Below are 25,515 nucleotides of genomic sequence, written 5' to 3'. Positions count from 1 at the left end.
ATCCACCACCACCGCATCCACCACCACCGCATCCACCACCACCGCATCCACCACCACCGCATCCACCACCACATCCACCATCACCTCCACATCCACCATGACAACCACCACCCCATCCACCACCACCCCATCCACCACTACCACCACCACCGCATCCACCACCACCACGGCATCCACCATCACCACATCCACCGCATCCACCACCACCACATCCACCGCATCCACCACCACATCCACCCTCACCACCACATCCACCCTCACCACCACATCCACCCTCACCACCACATCCACCCTCACCACCACATCCACCCCCACATCCACCATGACCTCCACATCCACCACCACATCCACCACCACCACATCTACCACCACATCCACCACCACCACCACATCCACCACTTCCACCACCACCGCACCCACCACCACCACAGCCACCACCACATCCACCACCACATCCACCACTTCCACCACCAACTCCACCACCTCATCCACCACCACATCCACCACCACCACCACATCCACCACCGCATCCACCACCACCACATCCACCACCACATCCACCACCTCATCCACCACCGCATCCACCACCACCACATCCACCACACCCACCACCATCACTTCCACCACCACATCCACCACCACTTTCACAACCACCACATCCACAACCACCACATCCACCACATCACCACCACATCCACCACCTCCACCACCACCACCACCACATCCACCACCACATCCACCCCCTCATCCACCACCATCACCACCACATCCACCATCACCACCACATCCACCACCACCATATCACCCAGATCCACCACTACCACATCTATATGTGTGTGTGTGTGTGTGTGTGTGTGTGGCTCTGTGTGTGTGTAGGTGCAAATGCAATGTTCTTGGATTTTCGTCACAATAAAATACACTGAACATAATCTTCACAAAAGTTATTTAAAAACGTTTAAGCTATTACCATTATAAATTACAATAACTTTTATTTAAGTATTAATTATTTACAAAATTAAAAGCCATTGTTATTTGTAATATCAAGACATCTAAGTCACGTAAATACAACACACGTTGCATTACAAATGCTATAGGTGTCACATTTGCAAAAGTTAACACTATTGACATTGTAACTGACAAAGCTATTAATTTTGCTACTTTCAAAACCAACACATAAATAAAAAAAGTGTCATTTACAATACCAATAGCTCAAACTTTCCTAATGCGAGACCTATTGCATTTCCAATGCTTGTTTATTTTGTATATGTATTTTGCTGACTGTAATGATTTTAAGTAATCAACAAATAAATATTACTTACTTGCATTAAATAAATTTAAAAAAAACACACAGTAGTACTTTAGTTCCTGCTGTCCCCGTCTTCCTTGTTCAAGCGCCATAGGTGTCTGTGCACCAACAAACAGGGTAGGTGTTTGCTGCAGTCACGCAAACACCGATGCAGCAATTAAAAAACAAAAGCTGAACTTTTGGCACAATGCTTGACTATCAACTTCCCTCAGGGGCTTCTAAATATATTTAAGTTCGGAGGAGTGCACATACAGTCGCTCTTGTCATATAATGTGACGGGGGAACTGGTTTCGTTGGAGCCAGTGCTGTAGCTCGGTGGATGCAGCGTCTGCTGCAGCTGTCTCGTACAATCTACACGTCACTGTTTCAAATGCCAGAAGAAACCACTCTTCGTTTTATCCTTACAAAATAGCTTCCACAAGCACCGAGAGCAAACATTACTGTGGACTATTAAAAAAAAAGAAAATGTTCTACCTTTCCAAAATTGTATTGTGACCTTGTTACAGAGCTGCATTCTGAGCAGGTCGGAGTTGTCACAGGCGTATTCAGGGTTGTGAAGTTTGTTGGTAATCCAAAACATGTTGGTTAAAAACTTCATGCTGCTTATTTTCGGGTCTTCCCTGAACGTTGTGCATATGCTGAATAATATAGATTTTATTTTTAAAAAGAGACTGATTTTAAAAAGTAACTAAATATTAAATCAGTAGTTTAAGCCAAATAAGTTTCACAAATGCTATTGACGTCATAGCGATAGTTCCACATTGAACTTGTCCCTGGTGCCCATCAGCACAGTCACATAGGGTCTTTAAAAACCGGGCACAGCAAAAAATCATACCGTAAGTGCTTTTCAGGAGAATAATGAATGACCGTGAATATATTATCCTTTGTAGGTCTGGCTGGGCAGTGCAACTGGTGCTTGACATTGTGATCAACAGAAAAGGGAGTTCTTGTATTGCACTTATTGTCTTGTGGAAAAGCTTAACACAGCAGGATGAGTTGGTCATGGTGCAAAGCCAATGATAAAGGCCCCAGGCCTGATCTGCATATTGTTATGATAAAGGCAGTAGGGCTAGTGTCTTTACTGTGAATTATATAGAGCCCTTATTCCTTAAATGGCGGATTGATATTATGCTGTGTTAATGCCTGTGGGCGGGCACATTGGCACATGACTTAGGATTTTGGTGTTGATTATGACCTTACACAAACCCTGGACGTATAAGAATTGCACTGTGATAATCTTTACTAGACTAACTTTGCCAACTAGGTCTGTGTAATGAAAAAAAATACGGAAATTCTCTACATATTTATAGAAAGTTTTAAGTCCCCCCACTTCTGTCTGTTCAAGTATCATTCACCTTCTGCTTTTTTTCATGATAGTAAACTACATGGGGCAATCTGTTAGCTGATTTCTGCCAGTTGCTCAGTTGGTCTGCATTTTGCCTGTTCACGGGCACATCAGCATTAAAAGGAATGCACTTCAGTGTCTAGGTTGGTGGCCAGTCTTTTTAGTTTTTTTTTTCTTAATGTCCCCGTGCATTTCCTTCCTTTTTTTAGGTCGAACTAGGGGAGCGCATGCGTTACTCTGCGAGGCATGCTGTATTGAGGTATGACATACAAGCTCCGCCCATTTCCCGCCCATCTTTTCCATTGGCTCCAGTTTCTGTCCTTGCAAAATCGTTGATTTCATTTGTGAATAGGCTTAGTAGTACCTCCTTAGTACCTCCTTGTGTGCATTTGTAACCTCCCATAACGACTGGACTTTTAACTTGTGTTGTTACACGGTCTGCTTTATAAGCCAGTGAGCACTATTTTCTTTAATGAAAAATGCGGGACAATGGCAGCCACTTCTTGTATATGCAGCATGCCCACACAGCACTCGTGGGACAATGGAGGACGCTTTTTGTATATGCAGCGCGCTATGTGTGCTTTAACCTTAATAGTGGCTGCCCCCACACAAAGGGTGCTTTGGCACCTCCCTGTGACTGCCACTGTTGCTGAAAAAACGAAGGTTAAAGGGATGATTAGTAAAAAATATACCATTTTAAACAATAAAAAAAAAATTAGAATTATCTCAAGCAACCATCAGTTGTGCCCTAAAGTAACTAAAACTCTCAAAAAGGAAAGGAAAAAGCCCTAGGGCATTATAGGGCTCTCCTTGCATGGAGCAGTGAGTAATAAATGAGTGGCTTCTGCGCTCATTTATTATCAATATATATATATATATATATATATATATTTATATATATATTTAAACGGTGTCCACCGGGGGCATCCAGAATATGTCCAAATGTAGGGGGGGCTAGAGGAGAAGAAGCCCCAAGGTCCCCATGATTTCTGCCAGTTCCCTAGCCAGTACCCATCCCAGGTGCTGGCTCCCGCGAGCATTTCATTTTAAAATTGGGTGTCCCGGTGCCTACCCTGGCCACCCGCATTATTTTCCAATGTTGAGGGTCATGGGGGAGCCACCAAGTCCCCCGCAGCCCCCCAGCCAGCACCCATTGTGGTGCTGGCAGGATGGCTCCTTTACTTTTCTCCCACCTGAGCCGGAGCAACATTTTCTTCTGCTACCCCCTGATTAGTAGCAAAGGTGTGTTCCCCGCCTGGGAGAGTGCAGGCATGGAATAAAGTGTATATTCACTGCCCACACTCTCAGGCACGGAACAAGTGTCCCTGAGGAGGAGGTCCAGAGCACACTGCACCAGTCACAGGGCCCCTGTGGATGGAGTCCCCCACATCCATGAGGCTGTGGGAGAGGGGGCCCCATGTTCCTCTACCCTATAAAACAAATGCCCTGGGGATGATGTCCCCAGTGCCTTAAAAAGTCTCTCAGAGGGGGTCTCTTGCCTCCTCTTGATTTGTTCACTGGTTGCTTTCCGAGCCACCACTTTTATTGTGTATGACCAATAGGTTGCAACCTGAACCAGCTTTTTTATTAGAGATTCAGGGAAACTCTCTAGGGCAGTATGCTAGGACAAGCTGGGGTTGGAGGTGGAGGGAACTGGTACTTAAAGGTTGACATATAGTTGATTCATTATACAATGGATTGTGGACAGCTCAGACACCCCTAAAAATCTTTTTTTGGAGACCTCATCCTTTGTAAAGTGTTTACAACGCTGTAAAAGTGTCTCCATGTCACATTTCATAGACAACAACGTAGCGCAATGGGATGCAGATTTTTACTTTTTCATACTAACTATAGACTCAAACACTCACGCATAAAAAGTGTTCTCGGCTAATGAGCGAGGAGAGGTTGTAGGTGTCACACATGACATACTAGGCCAGGGCAACATTTTAATTATGCTAATGCAATTCACTTAATTTTGGCAATTCAATGCTACACAAAATACCAGAAAATATATATTTACACCTTTTTTGCCACAAAGCTTTACCACAAGAGTGAAGGAATAACGAGTGGCTCCTGCTTGTGCCACTTGAGATTTTGCTCATTGTTTTTTACCCCAAAATGTGTACTTGCATCAAAAACTGATTCGAGGATGCATTTCGTGCTCAAATATTGTACTAAATGATGGATTTGCACTCTTCATAATTATGTGTAATTTCACGTTATTTTACTGAAATGTCACTTATGCAAAAGCAATTTACGTCAATTTTGCACCCTCCTACATAGAACCAACCGGGTGGCAGATATGCAAGGTCAATGGAAAAACCTTTGTGCATTGTAGTATGACCAATAATGTATTCAACAAAAAGTTGTTATACAGTCTTATCATGAATTTCGAATTACCCTATTCCTCATGCAATGAGGTAGATAATCTTCATGAGAGATCACTCTAAAGTGTATTTTTTCTTAAACAATACCTTTTCCTTAATACAACCCCCTCTTTCTCCAGAGTTGGCACCATAAAAGGTAACTCTACTACATCAAGTTCTGTTTTGGTTCTGTCTCCACTGGAGACTGACCTTTCTACGTGTTATGAAAAAAGAGTGGCGGCTCCACCTCTGCACCTTGTTGCTGCAGCTTGCATGGCATTGCCCCAACAGGAGGGGAGTCCAATAAGGTAAGATTCCCTGAAAGTGCCTTCATGGGCTAAGGGCTGGGAGTCGCTCTCCTTAGCCCCACCTGATTCTCTTAGCCATTTCGGGCTAGTTACTCCTCTAAAAGATTCCTCCCACCTTATAAGAAGTCACTAGGATCTTCTGGTGTTATTGAACACATGGGAGACGTTTATGGCCGTTTCAGAGAAATTCTGGATTTTCCTGAGTTGGAATCTGAACCCAGCACCAATGGTGGTCTTTTTTGACAATTTCACAAGTATTCGGTTCCACATCTTCCCATCCTCCAGCTGATTAAGGATTTAAGTAAGACAGAATGGGGGCATGGCCAACGGCATGGCGTGCTAAGACGTGTGGCCCCGGAGCTCCCGGCGAGCTGCTTAAAAATCCGTCATTCATAATACCCCAAAAGCCACCAAAATAACAGGGACGAAACGGGGATACGGCGTGACCCAGAGGAGGCAAGCACCGAGCGGTGACCCTGAAGGAATCACCCAATACGCTGATTTTTAGCTACAACTCTGCGCGCCCGGCCGGAGGCAAGATGGCGGCCGCGGCGCTCGAACATTGCCGGAGGAGCTGAATCTCACCCACCAGATCCGGCAGCGGGCCTCTACAGTGGGATCGGAGGATAGCGCTCTTGGCGTGGTGTTCTGATGGGCCTGGGCACCCCCGATCCGCGAAGTGGGAAGCTCCGGTGCAGATCACCCCTACCCAAGATGGCGGCGGGAGCGCCCGCAATGTGCCGAGAGGTGCCGAGAGATAGTGGAGCAACGGCTCCGGGGGCACATGAGGTGAGAGGTGGAGCGGCGAACAGGCGATGGCCTTACCAGGGGTGGGGCGCGAGAAGGAACCCTTGAGGTACCATCGGACTTAGAGGTATGCCAAGATGGCGACCGGAGCCGTGCGCTGGAGATAAGGGGGCCCCAGTCCCGGTCTCAGACCATACGGCGATCCCGACGCTCTGTAGCCGCAACACTACACGCAGTCAAGCACCCGGAGGAGTGCTCAGGCGGCCCTGCCTCCTTGCGATCGCGGAAATGGCAGGAGCCGCCGCGGAGGTTGCGCCGCACAGCGGTCACCGACTTCTTGATAGAAGCCCCAGTCCCTGATTATATCCTGGACACTGGAAGGGTTTTAGACCAGCGCCCCCCCCCGGCCTCTCACGAAAGGGGGCCTGCCGCAGGCGGTGACAGGGGCCTGAGGCCTGGTGAGTATACCCGGCAGGCGCCCACCGGAGCCGGGTGGGCTGAGAGACCTACCTGGCAGCACTCGCCGCCGACCCGACTACAGTGGAAGGCGAGAGAGGGACGACGGTGCGCGACTCTTGGACCCCTGGCGTACTGGATGAGATACAGTGACGACGCCCAGTCCATTCGGCCGCGACTAGTGCCCGAGAGATTGAGTGCATCGTTGCTTGCCCTACGCAGTTGCCGCAGCGGCCTTGTGCGCCATGGGGAAGAGAGACCCACTACCCAAAGCGCCTAAACAAGGGCCCATGTACAAGTTTGCCGCGCCGAGACAGATGGTGAAGACCCTCCCGCCTGCGTCGGGTGTGCGCTCCGACACCGAACTGCTGATGGGGGCCATACAGGCGTCACGGGCCGATATCCAGGAATCCCGTGCGGCTCTGGAGGTCAAGATAGGCGAAGTGGGTTCCGAAGTGACGCTGCTGAGGCAAGACTTCCGAAAGTTATCCGACAGGGTGACTTCTGCGGAGGCGCGGATGAGCGAGGCCGAGGATTCGATCACCACCCTGAGAAAAGACATGGCGGAGCTCAAGGCATCCCATCGCCATCTACTGTGGAAGGTTGACGACGCTGAAAACAGAGCGCGACGCAACAACCTGCTCTTTGTTGGATTTAGGGAAGGGATTGAGAAGGCGGATATGGTGTCCTTCCTCCACTCCTGGCTGATGGAAACCTTCCCGGCGGTGCAGTTCTCGCCTTGTTTCATTATTGAGAGAGCGCACAGGGCTCTCCTGGCGAAGCCACCGGAGGGAGCAAGACCGCGACCGGTCATTGCACGTTTTCTTAACTTCGCAGACAGGGACCTGATCCTGCGAGAGGCGAGGAAACTGGGTGAGATCCGTTTAGAAAACGCGCACATCATGATCTTTCCGAACTACAGTCAGGAGGTACAAAAGCAACGTTGCTCCTTTGACGCCGTCAAGGCGAAGCTTAGAGACCTGAAGATCTCTTACATGCTACTCTTTCCGGCGAAACTCAAGGTGCTCTACAAGGAACAGTCACTCTTCTTCACCCATCCGGAGGATGCCTGGCAATGGTTAGAGGAACGCCCAATTCTTAACAGTAGAGAGACCGTCGGTCGGGACATGATGGATAAGTCTGTGCGGAATGGACCCCAATGGGAACTGCCGAAGGCACAGAGGATGAAGTCCAGGAGGTCAAAGAGACAGCCCCCGGTGACGCCTTATCGGGGCCGCGGCTCGGGAAACACGCGGAATGGACGCTCGGCCTCCCCGAGAGGGGTGGCCGAGGACGGCTCGAGATTTACATGTCTATGTACCACAGCCCGCTCAGAGGGAGAGGAGGAGGATGAACTTGAGAGCCGCACCTCTGGAGGGGAGGAAAGGGAGGAAGAGGGACAATCTGTTCACCCGCTGGTTGATGCGATCCGAGTATTGGAGCAGGACATGTCTGGACAACACAGCGCGCCTGAATCAGAGACTCAGGACTCCAGATCATGTACACTGATGGCTCGGGTTCTTGAGTATGCAGCTCGGTGATGGGAAGCACGCAAGTTGACACACCCTTTCTTTTTGTTTATCTAGGTTCATTGTTTGTATACGTTTTGTGTGTTGATCACTCTCCTGACCCAGTAGTGGAAGGGGGTGCTAGGAGAGCTTAGAGGGAGGGATGTGTGGGAGGGCGACAGACCTTCTCCTACGGACAGTGCTGTCTTGTGATGGGACGGGACTGGAAGGGGAGGAAGGTGGGGTGGGGGGGAAGAGGGATCTCACATTCATTTGGGCGGGGGACAAGAAGGGGGGAGTTGGGGGTTGGGGATAGCAGTCGGGAAGAAACAGTTGTATACTTTGAGGTTCTACGCCACATTTCCGCAACGAAACTCAGCCGCATTGACATATCACATTCAGGAATGGCTAATACACTAACGATACCTCAAGTGGGCAACAAGGGAGTCAGTATCTTGACATGGAACGTAAACGGACTGGGCTCCAAAGTCAAGAGAGGGCTTGTGAACTCATACCTTAAAAGACTAGATCCAGATATTACCTTACTCCAGGAAACACATCTTAAGGGCACACACTGCGCCTTCATAGCCAGGGGTCGTTTCAGAGTACTGGCGCATGCGGGCTACACGTCCGATTCCAGGGGGGTGGCAGTCATTATCAAAAAATCTTACCCATTTTCCATCGCACGCACATGGATAGACCCACTGGGGACATATGCTGGAGTTCAAGGGACATGGAATAGGCATACATACACAATACTCTCAGTTTATGCACCGCCTAAGCTTCAGGCTCGTACACTTAAGGCCCTTGCTAGCATCCTCCTAGACACTGCGGACACTATCCAAGTCATGGGAGGGGATTTTAACGATGTGATGGATATGGGACTGGACCGTACGGGGGGGATAGATAGAGGAGGGACACGGACCGCTCTGGCTCAGCAGATAGCTACTCTGGGTCTCACAGACATTTGGAGGTGGCTACATCCTACCCAATGTGCTTACTCCTACTACTCAGGGGCCCACAAGGTATTCTCGAGACTAGACTACATATTCATGTCCAGACAGTACCTGAAGGTGGACGATACTGCGGAATACAAGGCCAGAGGGCTATCGGACCATACGCCATTGTGGTTACAGACGGGTTACGTTCGGGGCTCTTCGGGTGCCTCCTGGCGCCTTGCGGCCTGGGATCTTCAAAATGCGGCTATTCTGCACGGTTTGAGGGCGGACATCAAGGTCTATGTGGCAGAAAACGAGGGTACAGTGGAATCGAAAGTCACCTTCTGGGAGGCCATGAAACCGGTCCTGCGGGACAGACTGCAGAGTAGGAGGGGGGACGAACGCCGTAGGCTCCAGGCTGAGGTCACAGTTCTGGAACAGAATATCATAACACTGGAAAAGGACTACCAGTGCCGGAAAGATACTGAGACCCTTAGGAGATTGTTAGATACCCAAAGACAATATAGAGAGCTGGTCACGAATGAGGCGCAGACCCAATCCCTGGCCACCCTTCACCGTCTATACGACGTGGGGGATAAAACGGGCAAACTCCTAGCGTGGCTAAGTCGCAAGGAGCAGGCGGCTCGATGGGTCGAGGCCATAAGGAACGTGGATGGGGTGCTCGTTACCTCTGACGCGGCAATTGCTGACACATTCGCCTCGCACTACGAACTTTTCTACGCAGCTAGGGATCTGGGAACATGTGAGGAGGCTGGCCATTACATGGCACAGACGGACCTGCCCACATTGTCGCCTGAGGAACTCCGGGTCTTGGAGGCTGACATTACAGTTGACGACATAACAGAAGCTATAGCTAAATTGCGACCGGGGAAAACTCCGGGGCCAAATGGTTTTCCGGCCGAGTTCTTTAAACGTACGGCAGACCTTCTGGGATGCCATCTTAAAGGGCTCTTCACCGGGGCCTACCAGGCGGGAAGGCTCCCCCCAGACCTCTCTGTGGCCACGATTGTCCCGATACACAAAGAGGGTAAACCGAAAGAGGACGGTGCATCATATCGCCCCATCTCCCTCATTAATACGGAGGTTAAACTCTTGGCGACCATACTGGCGCGACGCCTGAGGTCAGTCATCCCGAACCTTATACACCTAGACCAGTCCGTTTTTTTACCAGACAGGGCCACCAAATTGAATCTTCGACGTACCCACAATTGGCTTCAGGAAGTGCGGGGACGGGGCGAGCCACACTGGTTTCTATCCCTTGACGCCGAAAAGGCCTTTGATGCGGTCCATTGGCCATTTTTCAATGCTGAGCTCCACAAATTTGGATTTGGTCCTAACTTCCAGAAATGGATCCAGCTCCTCTACACTGCTCCATGTGCTAGAATACGGGTTAATGGAAAGTTGTCCCGTGAATTCCCGATCCAGCGGGGGACCCGCCAGGGTTGCCCCCTGTCACCCCTCCTCTTCACACTTACTAATGAGGTCCTGGCAGCCAGGATACATCAGAATGAGGGCATCTCAGGTTTTAAAAGAACCGACGCGGACCTTGTCCAAGAGAAGATATCACTCTATGCAGACGATGTCCTTCTGTATATCACGGAACCTGAGTCTACGATACCGGAACTATTCCGTGAACTAGGGCAATATGGTAGGTGGGCAGGACACACCATTAATTGGCATAAATCGATTCTCTATGACCCGGGGGGAGGGGGCAGAAGGGTCGAGCTACCTGACCAACTATTGACGACCACTGAGGGCTTTCAGTACCTCGGGATATACGTCACATCAGATAAGACTCTATCGTTCCGGAAGAACCTGGAACGGATTATCTTGAGCTCGGTGGCAGACATGGACCGCTGGAGGCAGCTCACACTCACACTCCTAGGTCGAGCAGCGATGTATAAGATGATCATATTACCAAAATTCCTCTACGCACTACAAAATGAATATTACCCGTTGCCTGCCTCGGTACTTACCAAAATTCACTCTGATTTGAGAACCTTCCTGTGGCTGGGTAAGCAACCTAGGGTGGCGCTGACTACACTCCAAAGACACCAATATAGTGGGGGGATTTCACTCCCTAATCTAGAGGCCTACTATTGGGCGGAACACATGACGCCGATTAATGACTGGTTGCATGCCCCGGCAGACCACCCGACTTATGCCCTGGAAAGGCTGAAGTTGTCACCCAGAAATCTATTGTACTATATATACTGAGGCTCCAGACGGGCGCCGCTACTGCCAGCCACTATTCTCACCTTCAACGCGTGGACCAGGGCCACGAAACGCATGGGTTGGGACAAGAAGCCCACTCGGCAGACGCCGTTGTGGCATTGCCAGTGGCTGACAGAACTCCACAAGCTTCGTGGTTTTCGGGGCTGGGATGACATCGGCATTTCCACATTAGGGGATGTGATCGCCAAGGGGGAGCTGAAGTCCTTTCAAGCCCTCAGGACAGAGTTCGGGCTTCACCATTCCCAATTTTTCAAATACACTCAGCTACGACATGCTTGGCGTGCCCACTCACTGATATCCCTGAATATGCGCCTTTGGAGGGACGGCTCCTTCAGGAGCGGATCCAGGGGAAGGCGGTCTCCCTAACCTACAAGACCCTAACCAACAATATGCTAGGTGACCTGGGTAAGCTCCGACGCACATGGGAAGGAGAGATAGGAGGCATGGAGGACCTAGACTGGGAAATAGTACTGATGCATCCCCGGGAAGTGGCAATTAAATCTAGATTACGCCTCATTCAATTCAACGTGCTCCATAGAACCTACTATGACAGAATGAGACTTCATAAAATGGGGAGGATGGACGACGCACACTGCCTTAGGGGCTGCCAACGGGACGATGATTTCTTTCACACTATATGGACATGCGACAAGATCCAGATGTACTGGACACACATCTTTACAGAATTAGGTGAGGTTTTGGGGATCCCACTCCACTGTGAACCCAAGCTGGCACTGCTGGGAATGACCAACGAGGTGGATCTGACACGCCCTTATCTTCTTGGTACTGGCATTGGTGGTGGCTAAAAGGGATATTGCAAAATATTGGGGGTCACCGGAAACACCGGGATTGGAGGAGTGGAGAAAGGGGCTGGACCTGTACATGGCAGCCGAAAGAGTGACGTATAAAGCAAGGGGGTGCCCGAAAAAATTTAGAAAGGTGTGGTCCAAATGGCGGCAATACCATGGGCTAGATGGGGGGCTGTGAGGGCCCGGATTCCTGGAAACTGGCTATTATGCTGTTATACTGCAGAAGGAAGAGAGTCGGAGGGGTAGTGCAAAATCTACCAAATTATGAGCCGGGGGGGGGCCCTTAGAAATTGTGTGGCACTGTGACAGACTGTTTTCTAGCTGTGAAGTGGGTAGGGAGGGACCTGGGAGTGTTTAGGCTGTAGATTCTCGACTGCTTTGTTTAGTTTTTGCTATACGGATATGTTGGGGGGGGCGGGAGGGGTTAAAAATAATATGCAGAAACCCTACATGGTCCTTAGAGGCACATGATTGCTTTTTTGATATTGTATTTCCAGCGTAATGAAGTTATTCGTCACCCGACCTCCGGGTGTGGGCCAAGCGGCAGTGTGAGAACCTATTGCCTCTATTATGTACCGTAATGATGACTTGCTGGATTCTGATTGAATGCTGAACTCGCATGTGTTTCTGCAACAAAAAAAAACAAAAAAAGAAAGACAGAATGGAAGGACATGGAAAAAGTGATTATTCCTAGACTCCTTTCTTGGCCTTATGTCATTGAGGGTGCTGATACAATTTGCCACAGTCTGTTAAAGTTGATTCTCAGGTGACTCATCTGGGTGGCAGAATGTCATCTTTTGGAAACAAAGTTGTACCAACAAAGTCTATGGTTTGCAAAGTGGATAGATTTTTCAAAAATACATATTCATGTTTGGCCGTTTCCAAGTGGGCTTTTATTTATGGCACTTATGTTTTCCATTCGCTTGTCTAAGATTTCGAGAAGTTGCCTTTATCAATCCAGAATGGTGAGGATTTTGCTAGAATTTGGACTGCTATTGAGTTGCACGCTACATTTCTTTAAGATGTGTCTTTTGATCCCCCCCAGGTACCCAGGCCTGCCATCATAAGCAAAATCAATGATAAACTGGAACATAGGAGTCCAGAAGTCTTCTTTGTACAAATCACCTTTCACAGGAAGCACCTATTTGGTCCCTAATTGGAGGAATTGGTTTCCAAAACCTATATGAATTGCAAACACTCTGTGGTCCCAGGAAAGACACTACTAGACTACAGGCATTTTGATTTATGTTGCTGTGCCGACAGAGCTTCAAGTTACTCCTATTGCTTCTACGAAGATGGTTACAAGGACAATAAGTAGTCTTCAAGCATACCTCCCAAGGCTGTCAGATAATGTCTATGCCAATGATAAAAGGGTGTGTTCGCATCCAATGTGTGGAAGACTCACTTAGTTCTATGCAAGTTGGGTTCAATCTAGCTCTAATAAATCAAGAACTTGATATTGGCAGAGCAGAATAGGGTTATCAACCATTACTTCAGAATCAGAAGTACATGTAACACCTTTTCCTCACAGCCCTCTTCTCCAATTAGCCATGAATTCCCATATTGATGATCTACTGTCCAAATATACAGTGTTCCCTGTTCCATCAAATACACTGGGCTAAAGGGGTTTCTTCACTGTATTTCTAGTGGGAAAAACAATGAAGATTTCAGACTGTCTAGCTAAAGGATCTACATCATTTTATCACCAAGAATTATTTGAACAGCCTTTCAGCCTGTAAATGGTCATTTCAATGGTATCTACAGGGAATTTCATACTCTCCCTGGGTCTTTAGAATGTGTATCTTCACATCCAAGTACACTCCAGTAATTAAAGGTTCTTGGGTTTGCAGTGCATACACTCAAGTATTTCGTTGTTGCCCTTGCTCTTGGCCTCAAATTAGGTATTTAAGAAGTTCTTGTATCTTCTGATGGCATACTTTCTCAAAGAGTGAGGACTGGTTCACCCGTATATAGATGACTCTCTGGTAAAAATTATGCAGGGTAATTATCCTGTTTGCCATCTTCAGGAACTTGTTAAATTGGGCAAAGTCCCATCTCTCACCTTTTTGAAAAGTTCAGTACATTTGGAACTAGTTCAGAACCGGTAATACAGTTCTAACTACCAACCAGACCTTTTCTAATCCAAATAACTCCCCCCATAAGTATTGAGTCATGTTTTGATTCAAGTTGGTGTTCCTTATGTAGCATATGTATTGTGTCAATAACTAGATCCCAATGGTCACCCAAACACCAACGTTACTAGCAATGTCAGGGATTCAGTTACCTTATCAAGGTACTATTAATAAGAGTCCAATATTCTCAATGTGGTTCCGTTTGTGTGCTTTTTTAGATTCATGTGCTGTGACGATGCAACATGAGATATATTCCATGATTATGAATTACAAACTTTCCATTATGTATTTTTTATAAACTAGGTTGCTGGCACAAATAATCCCTGCAAAACTTAGAGGGTCGAAACGTCGACAACATTGTGCTTGACTGTTAACTTCACGCCATCATATTTACATTTATTGTGTTATGTGAAGTATAACGTTTGTTTGATTCGAATTTTGAACCAATGGTCTTTGTTTGGTTTTGAGTATATCTAGCCAACATTGTGTAGCGAATTTGCAGATTTTACTGTCACTCATTCCCTCCCATCACTATATCCTCACTTGACCACCTCCCTTCCTCCCCCTTGGGGCACTGCACAACCGTCCAGAATGTTTTGATAAAAATTGTTTGTATATGAAGTATACCCCATCCCATTGTGAATAAAACACTGTGGATGCATGTATTGTTTCACAAATGTATTAGATTGTTTAATTAACGCTCTACTACACTGGGACCCCCTCCTCTCAGTACTTATACAACCCAGGTCCCAGTGACTATGTTTGGGTAAACCCCCTCTTCTTTACACTGAAATCCAGAAAGAGCTGAATTTGTGAATGAATCCCAATGGTCTAGAGGAGTATGTAACTCTCCACCGTCTCCTCAGATCGTGTTCACAATGGATGCCAGTGGCCAGGGCTTAAGAGTGGGACACTTTTACTAGGCACTGTGGTTCAGTCGAGAGTCTCATCGGTCTGGAGGGAACCGATAGAGGTTTTCCAGGTATTGCAGCTTTTTTATCCTCAACTTTTGGGAGATCGTGTTATGATACAGACATGACCACAAAGGCTTACCTGAGTCATCTAAGTGGCACCAGGTCTCAGGCATGTTATTACTAGAAGAGGATACTTGGCAGAATGTCATGGGATGTCTCTCTCACAAGTTCATCAGAGGTCTGGACAACTGTTGAGAAGATCTCCTCCCCCAGCCAACCAAGGTCAGACTGTACAGAAAATAGGCCCAGGTACCAAAATAAAGGTGGGCCTCATTAATGAATCAGATAGCTAACAAATGGTCCATAGTTGTAAAGACATGCTGTATAGGGGTTTGTGGAAATGGCAGAGAAGTCAACAGTAAAAACTGTCCACCAGTCCACACACTGACCTGTAAGACCAGCTTGCCAGATTGCACTAAAGGCCAATCTATCCGTGCAGCCATCTCTTTCTCTCATCTCTGGAATTTTCTTTATCTACCCTAGAAATTCTCTTGGATATGCATGAAGTTCAGCTGTCATGCTTAGTATTATTTGCCTATCAGCAAAATGACAAGCTAAAACAGTACTGCTTCAGTTCTGGGATTCAGATGCTTGGAGGAGTGATGCTCTTTCTTGTCCCTTGCCGGTGGGTCTTCTGTATACCTTTCCCCTTTTCCCATCCATTTTCCACAAACATTTCTGTAGAGGGTGCACCAGGATCAGGCCTGTTGGAGGTCACTTTCTTCTGGCTTTGAATGTCCTGGTTTTCTCTCTTTCACCAGATATTAGTGGAGTGGGAGTGTGTTCTCCACTTAATGGATTCCAACATCTTTGAAAACACTTCATCTCCATAGACTCAAGTTCACAGCTTAGCTTTTGAAATGTCAGGGCTGCTCAATATAGCTATGTCTAGTGCGGTAATTTTGGGTGTCCAAAAATATTACAGGGATTGTGCATTGAAGGCTTTTAATGATTACTGGGACTCTTTACAGTTCGAGTATATGACTCTGGGTGCCTGTTCTGGAGATTGTGAAGGGGGCCTTATTCTACAATTTCTTTCCTGGAGAATTTTGACAAGGGTCTTGTAGTCTCCACTTTAAATATGTTCAGTGGTTATCAGGGAACCTTGAGGTTGTGTGAAATATTTGCAGCCCCAAACCTTACATCAACTCAAGGGTTACACTTTTGTGAGGCCTGTTTTCAGGTCTCCCATGACACTTTGGGATGATCACTTAGTGCTAGCTGCTCTACTACAAAAACCCAATTTGAACCTTTGGAAGAGGTTTCCTTGAAGTCTTTGGACCAGATTCACTAACACTTTGTGCTGCGCATGTGTCACAAAAGTGACGCATACCCAGTGCATAGTGTTGTGGTAGTATTTACTTTCCAATACAATTCATGATTTGCGTTGAAATGTCGCTTAAAGTAACATAAAGTAGCTCTATGCACAAATCTGCACTACTTTGCATCAAGGGGGCACACCATTAGTGGAAAATGGTAATTCCTAAGCAACTAAACATGGGTTTTGATGGAAATCCTTATCTACAAACATTTGGAGAAAGGGATTTGACCCACAAAAGTAAGCCTCCTCGAGGCAGGCCCAACAAAGTAGCCACATTTTTCCAACTTTGCATTTGTGCTGCTCTGTAAAGCATACAAACAAAACGGTAAAAGTGTTAAGCCATGGCTTTTGTACTATACTGAAAAGATCACTCTTCTGATAATTTGGTGGCAATGCTACATGTGCCAAAACCTAGTAAGGCTGACCCAAGTCCCTTAAAATTCTATCTTAGGACACTTATTTTAGCTAAACAATTGGGAAAGCTTGAGTTGTTACTTTACTCTCCTCGTTAGCAACTGTTTTTTGCTGATAGTGTGGTTCTCAGGCCCGCACCCAATTTCATCCCTAAAATCAATTCTAACCTGAATCTAGAACAGGAGATTAGTCTTCCTTCTTTTTTTTCTAATCCAGTTTTGGAGAAAGAACAAGCTTTTCACAATCTGCATCTCCGAAAAGCCTGGTACATATAGCACTTGATGGAGGTAGAGTTACCTTTCATGCGTGAATCTCTGTAAAAAGAGGAGGGGAGGTGTATTGGAAAAATGCTTTAGGGAGATTTTTAATGGAGATGCTTATCCTCACGGTGTGAGGAATGGGTAAGGAAGATATCCCATTGAGTAATGAATGTTACTGGTTAGCAATAGAGCCATAGAATATGAACATGGCAGCAGTTGTCAGATTCTCTTACGTGAATTTTCTTTAATAAGCTATATAATTTCGTTTTTTCTAATGAAACTTTGCACATTTATTCCTTACCAGTAATCCAGTTTTAAAGGAACAGTTTCCAATCCACTGATCTGGCAATAAGGCTCCAAGTTTGACAGCTCGTAAAGCTGAATTTCACGATCCCTGTGTGAGAAGACAGAAACAGTGTAAATAACTTTAAATCCCGAAAAAAAGTTTAATACCTGAACTGCACTTGAGACTCTCCAGTCAAGTAGAATCTGTGGCCAACCAGTGTCATTTCGGGGTATATTTGGGGTAGGAGCTGGCTGCTACCAATAGAATTTCACCCATGGAGAGGGACCCTAGCCCCAAATTCGGATGATATAAAAACACAGTTGACAAAAATAGTGTAGCTGCACCACTACTGGACATTTTAGTGGTTTTGGTCACAGAACACCATGAGACATTACTTCTTAGACTGAAATAATTCAGCATTGATGGCATCATTCTCAACTGGATTTCCTCTTAAATAAACAACAGATCATACCAGAGTCACACACACACTTTCTCTTTGAATACTTACTGCATATAAACAGGAGTTTCACATGGATTCGCAAAGATCTATCATCTTACATTTACTTTTTTACCATTGAAACTTTTCAACAGTTTCCAACATACCTGCTTCAACTAGGCAGATGACACACAGATAATTCTCAAACTGGAAAACCCAAGGATTTAGCAATGTCAAAATGTAACACCTGCATCATAGCCATATACAAATGAATAACATGGAATTAACTAAAGCTGAATACTTAAAAAACTGAAATACTTGCCTACAGTGAGTGGAAAAATTAGGACCTCTTATCTTTCTGGCCAGATGAATTGGGGACCCACTAAACAGCCACAAGTGTGAATCTCAGAATCTTCTTTGACTCTATACTTTATATGAATACTTAAGTAGACAGAATGTTCCAATCAACTTTCTACACAATGAAATGCATAGACACATTATTCCACAATTTCAACTTCCTCAAAAGATGCGAACACTAAAATGTCACAACTCAGTAGCAAACTTCAAGTATTGGATATTGCAGCATTAAAGGTAGCCCAGGAATTGGCTATGGAAGAAGAACAAAATGAAGGTTCAACACAGGAGGTTTTACGAACTATGGGTATTAACATAAATCAACCTTGTGTTACCCATTTTAAACCCTCCTCCACTTTCATCCCTTTAATGCCTAAAGACACAATTGACGCATTTAATGATATTGTAGTACAGGACCTGAAGGAATTACAAAATGTTACCTCAAGGAAGGCCAAGCGATTTAAATACATGGAGAAATAATATGCAACCCTGATGAAAAAGCTTAGAAATAATTAAAATCTTATAATAAACAAAGCTGACAAGGGAGGCAATATTGTCATTTGGCCTCGCAACCTTTACATGGAGGAAGCAAACCGACACTTGAGGGATGTGACATGCTATAAGAAAGGAACATTTAATGACATCAGATGCCAAAAAATGAATATCCGGTGACGCCAACGTTTTATCTCATACCAAAGATACATAAGCAGACCATGCCTATGCCTGGACAACCGATTATTTCGTCACAAGGGAGTTTATTGGAAGCAGTCTCAAAATATGTGGACTGCTTCTTACATGATTTTGTAGAGAATTTACCCTTGTTTATTAAGGACACGGGTCATTTCTTGACCAAACTCAAAAATGTTGAATGGGAATCTGACTTTGTACTTATTGCTCTAGATATCAGCACATTATATACTAGTATCCAACATGTGGACGGTCTTAATGCTGTTAAATATTTTTGGGATAAACGAAGCATTGTATACAAACAACATAATGCAATGGTGTTAAGGATGATAGATCTGTGCTAAACTCACAATTATTTTTTATTTAACAAAGAGGTTTACCAACAGCAAAGAGGAGTGGCTATGGGGGCATACTTTTTCCCAACCTATGCATGTTTGCATGTAAGGTGGTGGGAGGAGTATGTCCTCAGGGGGACACTCAATTCTCTAGTGGGAGACAAGATAGTCCACTTTTGGTGGTTTATAGATGATATTTGCATGATACGGAGAGGGACGCAAGAAACAGCCATGAATTTTGTCAGTATAATAAATGAAAATGACCTCAATCTGAAATTCACGGCACAAATAAGTACAACACATTCAATTTCTTGATGTAGAGGTTTACATTTCTGATAATAAAATTCAAACTAGGCTGCATAGGAAGTTAACAGCGGGTAATGCGATTTTGCACGCTAAAAGTGCACATCCAGGTCACCTCATCAAAAGCATACCCTATGGGGAGTTCCTGAGGATGCGAAGAATATGCAGCTCAGATGTAGATCTAGAGGCGTGTCAAACAGAGGCTTATAAAAGATTCTTGGCCCGGGGCTACTGCTCTAAGGAACTCAAGCTCTCAAAAGATAAGGCCAACAGTCAGAGTCAAGAGGAATGCTTGGCAGGCATCAGCAGTAACAAGCAGCAGCCTAAGCATCAAGACCCAAGTAATGGAAGAGAATGAATTAGTCTCAATACCACCCTCAACACAGAGGAAAGAAAAGTGAGGGCAATTATGAAAACATTGGCCGCGGCTAAAAACTGACATCAGTTTAGCCCAAACACTACCAGAGGATCCACCTATTACCTTTAGGAGGGCCCCCTTTGTGAGGGACACTCTAGTAAAATCTAGCCCTGAGGTAATTAATCAGAAAAATTGGTTATCCCACAAAACAGGTTTTTATAAATGCATATCATGCAGAGCATGTAAATTCGGTAATAACACCAGCGAATACTACTCTGCTTTTGACCCTAATCCTATTCAGATTAAGGGACTATACAATTGCTGCACAGATTTTGCGGTATATGTGTTGCAATGCACCTGTGGGCTCAAATACATAGGCAGCACCAAATTACAGGCCTTTAATCGTATCCTCCAGCATTTGAGGGTAATTCTGAATTCTGATGATAATTATCCCGTAGCCTGCCACTTCAAATTTGCCCACAATAAAAACCTCAACGATCTTAGTTACTTTATAATTGATGCGGTACCAAAAAGCATAAGAGGGGGCAACAGAGAAAGACAACTCAGACAGTTGGAGAGCAAATATATTGTATTATTGGACACTAGGATCCCTAACGGGATGAACACAGGGGAGGATTTACACAATTTTCTGTAAATATATGTATACGAACAAGTGAACTCTCTATGTGTAAACCCGAATGAATACTTGACAGTATATATACTATGGATTCTAATTACATGTACCTGTGTCCTTTAAATTAGAGTGTAGATCCAAACATTTTGCTTGACCACAGGCACCCTCCCTATAAGATATTCAGTGATTGTTGCAAAACCAAATTTATGAGTTTATTTTAAGTGGGGTATGCACTTGCACTTTGTAAGAATGATCGGTATTTTGAGAAATGAATAGTATTGCAGTGCCAGAAATTTGGAAATTTGGAAATTTGAAAGTGAAATGAAATAGAGAACAGTAAGATAAAATGATTTTGAAACATGTTCTCCGTCCATGCTATAACTGAGATGTATTACTTTTAATATTGAGCTTTTGAACTTGGAGATTTGATAAGTCAAATTTTAAATATCTTTTTTTCCAAGATTTTCTGTAAAATTTGCACTTTTGCACTATTTTGCACATTGTTCGATTTTTGCACTAGCATTTTAATTCCTGAGTGTGGAACTCTTACTGGACATAGCAATAATCATGGTGGACTTATGATAATAATTCGGAGATATAGGTTTTAACAATGGAAAAGCGAACGCCAGAACTGTGAAGCTGCTGTCATTTATTGTGATTAGTTTGATCTATGATAAATGTATGGATGATCTATTAATTATTTCCATTTTAGCAGTTTTGTATATATATATATGTTTGTATATATTTCTTATATATTTCGCGTATTTGCACAGTTATAAATTTGCTGCTAAATTTATTGTACCGGATCCGAAAGTATATCTTCCATATCCATGTGCCCGGTGACCTGCTAGATGTAACATGCACAGTATTTAAGCACACCCATTGGTTCATAATGTCATGTGAACAAGGCTGTGGTGACGCAGCCGAAACGCGTCATGCTGAAGACAATGGGGAAATAAACACCAAAACACACTATTCTATGCGTATATGTGGTCTGTACCTGAAGTTATCGTTGGCGATAGAGGCAAAGGTTCAGGATTTGGAGTTTTGGAGTTTGATATATATATATATATATATATATATATATATATATATCTCTCAGCAAAAATCGTTTCAATCAAGAAACACGCCGCACACTACTCCATAGGTTCAATTATTTAGTTTATTTTCTGTAGGATCCCCACCTACGCGTTTCGGACACCAATCTGTCCCTGGTCACGGTACAAAACCGTTTGTACCGTGACCAGGGACAGATTGGTGTCCGAAACGCGTAGGTGGGGATCCTACAGAAAATAAACTAAATAATTGAACCTATGGAGTAGTGTGCGGCGTGTTTCTTGATTGAAACGATTTTTGCTGAGAGGTATTTTGCGAGGGTGTCCTGAACCTCGCCGCCGGCACCAGCTACAGAGCTCCTCTCACTATTGGGACATTTGCTTATACATATATATATATATATGTGTATATATATATATATATATATATATATATATATATATATATATAGATATATGTATATTTATGTATATATATATATATATATATATATATATATATATATATATATATATATATATATTACCTACTGGCGGTCGCCAGTAGGTATATATAGTTAGGATTTTTTCTCTATGGGTTTTTTGAAAATTCTATGTCTAATAACTTTGGCGTTTGTGGACGGAATCGGCTGAAATTTTCAGGAAAATGGCACATTTTGTTTCTGAGCAGCCCTTGAAAATTTGGGGGGGGTTCGTCCAGTGGGGGCCGAGAAAAAAGGGGGGTCCCAAAACGTGTTTTTAACATTGAGTTTTCCATAGGGCGGTTGGCCTCACTTTTAGCCCGAACGGCTGAATGGATTTGCACGAAACTTGGCAAAATTGTAGGGACTGGTAGCCCGATGTGCCTTTTGTAGGTCTCAATATATGTGCTCCAGTGGATTTTGAGAAATTAACGTTTTAAAAAAGATATATATCTGTAACAGCGGACCGGTTAGCGCTCTGGTTCGCGGACTTTTCGCGCAACGGAGCTTTGTGAAGCGAAGCTGATTGGTTCTCCGGCGTCTGTCAACATTCCAAACAGTCCGTAGCGGCCGCCATCTTGTCTCTCGGTAGGATCGAGAGACAAGAGGAGGTCAAAACAAAGGGGGAAATAACTATAAGGGGGCATAGTAGATCCTCGCTGACCCCCTAGGTTTGATGTGGAGGTTTTAAAAGGGCCCCGCGGGGCAAAAAAAAACCAAAATAATAATAATCGAACGGCTGAATGGATTTGCACGAAACTTGGCAAAATATTAGGGACTGGTAGCCCGATGTGCCTTTGCTAGGTCTCAATATATGTGCTCCAGTGGATTTTGAGAAATTAACGTTGAAAAAAAGATATATATCTGTAACAGCGCTCCGCTTCGCGTACTTTTCGCGTTACGGAGCTTTGCGAAGCTGATTGGTTCTCCGGCGTCTGTCAACATTCCAAACAGTCCGTAGCGGCCGCCATCTTGTCCCTCGGTAGGATTGAGAGACAAGAGGAGGCCAAAGCGAAGGGGGAAATGACCATAAGGGGGCATAGTAGATCCTTCCTGACCTCTTAGGTTTGATGTACCATTTTGCCAAGTTTGGTGTAATTCCGTTCAGCCATTCAGGCTGTAGACGTATGTAAATGTCCTATGGAAAATTGCATGGGGAAAACACATTTGAAAGTGTTGAAATTTAGAACCAATTAAAATGTTACTTTGGTTTTGTATTTGTGTGTGATGAAAGTTAATTGGTTATGTATATATGTCAAATGAGAGGAAACCACAGCCATTTTGTGATACTACTGTCTGAGGTACATTTGTGAGGAATTTTTGGTGGTGAATTTCTGGTGTTTGATTTACACAGTACTAACACTTCTGCTACTTTTAAAAAGGTGAGTTGTTAATTTGTAAGGGGAACTATGTTGTACACTTGAAGATAATTTGAAAAATGTTTTCTGTTATTTATTTGCTGTCCTTCTGTTATACTAAATACTTGATGAAGTTAGTTTTATATTATGTATTACTAAAAACGATAAATGAAAGTGATTATTTTTTTCTGCAATTTACAGCAAGCAATTTCAAAATAAAATGGCTCACAATGAAGAGACCGTGGCAATTTCTTTTGAATTGTCCACTACATTGATTGAAATTGAGAGCACCAATAATGAAATATTGTCACAAGGAGGACATGACTTGTATGATTCCATTAGATTGATTGAAATGGACAGCACCAAGAATGAAATATTGTCACAAGGAGATGACTTGAATGATTCCACTACATTGATTGAAATTGAGAGCACCAATAATGAAATATTGTCACAAGGAGGAGATGGCTTGTATGATTCCATTAGATTGATTGAAATGGACAGCACCAATAATGAAATATTGTCACAAGGAGGAGATGACTTGAATGATTCCACTACATTGATTGAAATTGAGAGCACCAATAATGAAATATTGTCACGAGGAGATGACTTGAATGATTCCACTACATTGATTGAAATTGACAGCACCAATAATGAAATATTGTCAGAAGGAGGAGATGACTTGAATGATTTTTTTGATCAATCTCTTGATGGCGAATTTATCGAGTGTTTGGAGACCATAGAGTTACAAGAATCATCATTGCAGACTTTTAATGAGGAGATTCCAGATGAGATGATTGAAGAGGAAATTACTGATGAGGACATGTTAGTAGTTGTTTCAAATTTAGAAAATTCTGAAGAATAAATTTATATTTAGAAATCAAAAATTGTTTGAGACATTATTTATTTTTATTTTTAATTTATGAGGTTGTAGCGAAGTGATTGTAGTATAAAATGAGACTTATAGTATAGAGTGCAACATTTTTATGTTACATGGTAAGTTTACTCATATTTACTTCCCTTCTGCCACTATATTATCTCCAATGTGTATTTGACATGTCTTCTTCATCTCCGGCCTCCTTTCTCTCACTGTGTGTCTCCGATGCATCTTATCGCTGGTATTTTGTGTAATTACAGAAGAGAGTAAAATAAAATAGTTCGGAACGTGAAAAGGGGGCAAAGTAGAGTACTCCTCACCCCCTAGGCCTTTTTAGGCGGTCCCAAAAGGATCAGTTTCTGCTTTCCTGAGAGATTATGGTATGAGTTCCATATACCACAATAACTTGCATTACAACATGCAAGATATCTATCTCCTATTACCAACTTTTGGAGATATTCGCGCTAAGCGCGAATATCTCCAAAAAGTAACACCTGCCCTGAGCAGTTCTTAGCCATGTTATCCAATGGGAGGTGGATAACATGGCTAAGAGTATTAGCTCGGTAATGCATGAATATCGCTGAGTTTTTAGCGATATTCATGCATTGCGGCCGTTTATTATCGCATTTGCGATAAACCTTGATAATAGTAAGGTTTATCTTCGATAATTTCTGACGATGCTTAGTGGTAAAAAATTGGTTGGTAAGCATCGTTAGCGATAAATATCGCTTAACTTTGGTAATATGCCCCAACGTCTGTTAACGTTCGATTCGAAGGAAATGAGGAAGTGTTGAAAAACATTGTCTGCGCCATCTTGCCTTTTTTGAAATGCCACACTTTTGTCGTGCACGGCAGCCATTTTAGATGTCTTGACCAGACCCACTCTCTGCACGCTGTCGATTCGTAGCATGGCTCCTCACCCTCGTAAGCATCTCCCCCAGGCACTGGTCACCACCGCTCTCTGTCTTATGCATGGGCAATAAACCTTCCCCCATCTGCGCTGCTCTTCCCTGAGAATCACACTCTGTGCCCGCCCGACACCTCCCTTTCGCCCTATTCACTACCGCACCCTCTGACACTCCTCTTCCTCTGTGTCCGAATGTCCAGGCCGGTCCTAGGCTATCAGCTAGCCCTGCAGATGTAGTTTATGGCCCCAGCTGTAAAGAATCACCCCTCTTCAAAGGAGTTATAGTAGATCAAGGCCCACACCCGATGTGATCCGTCACAGCACACG

The 25,515-nt window shown here is 44.5% G+C and overlaps 1 protein-coding gene across 1 annotated transcript in view; it reads right to left on the bottom strand.

Moving 5' to 3' along the window:
- The window catches only part of LOC144771636 (cilia- and flagella-associated protein 337-like), a 556,113-nt gene that overhangs the window by 379,498 nt on the left and 151,100 nt on the right, over positions 1–25,515 (bottom strand). Inside the window, exon 8 of the mRNA XM_078656000.1 lies at positions 17,442–17,534. Coding sequence (XP_078512126.1) covers positions 17,442–17,534 — 93 coding nt within the window. The remainder of the gene's footprint in view (positions 1–17,441; positions 17,535–25,515) is intronic.

The sequence above is a fragment of the Lissotriton helveticus genome, chromosome 8 (assembly GCF_964261635.1).
Source record: "Lissotriton helveticus chromosome 8, aLisHel1.1, whole genome shotgun sequence".
NCBI classification, from domain to species: Eukaryota; Metazoa; Chordata; class Amphibia; order Caudata; family Salamandridae; genus Lissotriton; species Lissotriton helveticus.
The sequence above is the reverse complement of the archived record's forward strand: the minus strand, read 5'-3'. Positions and strand labels throughout refer to the sequence as shown.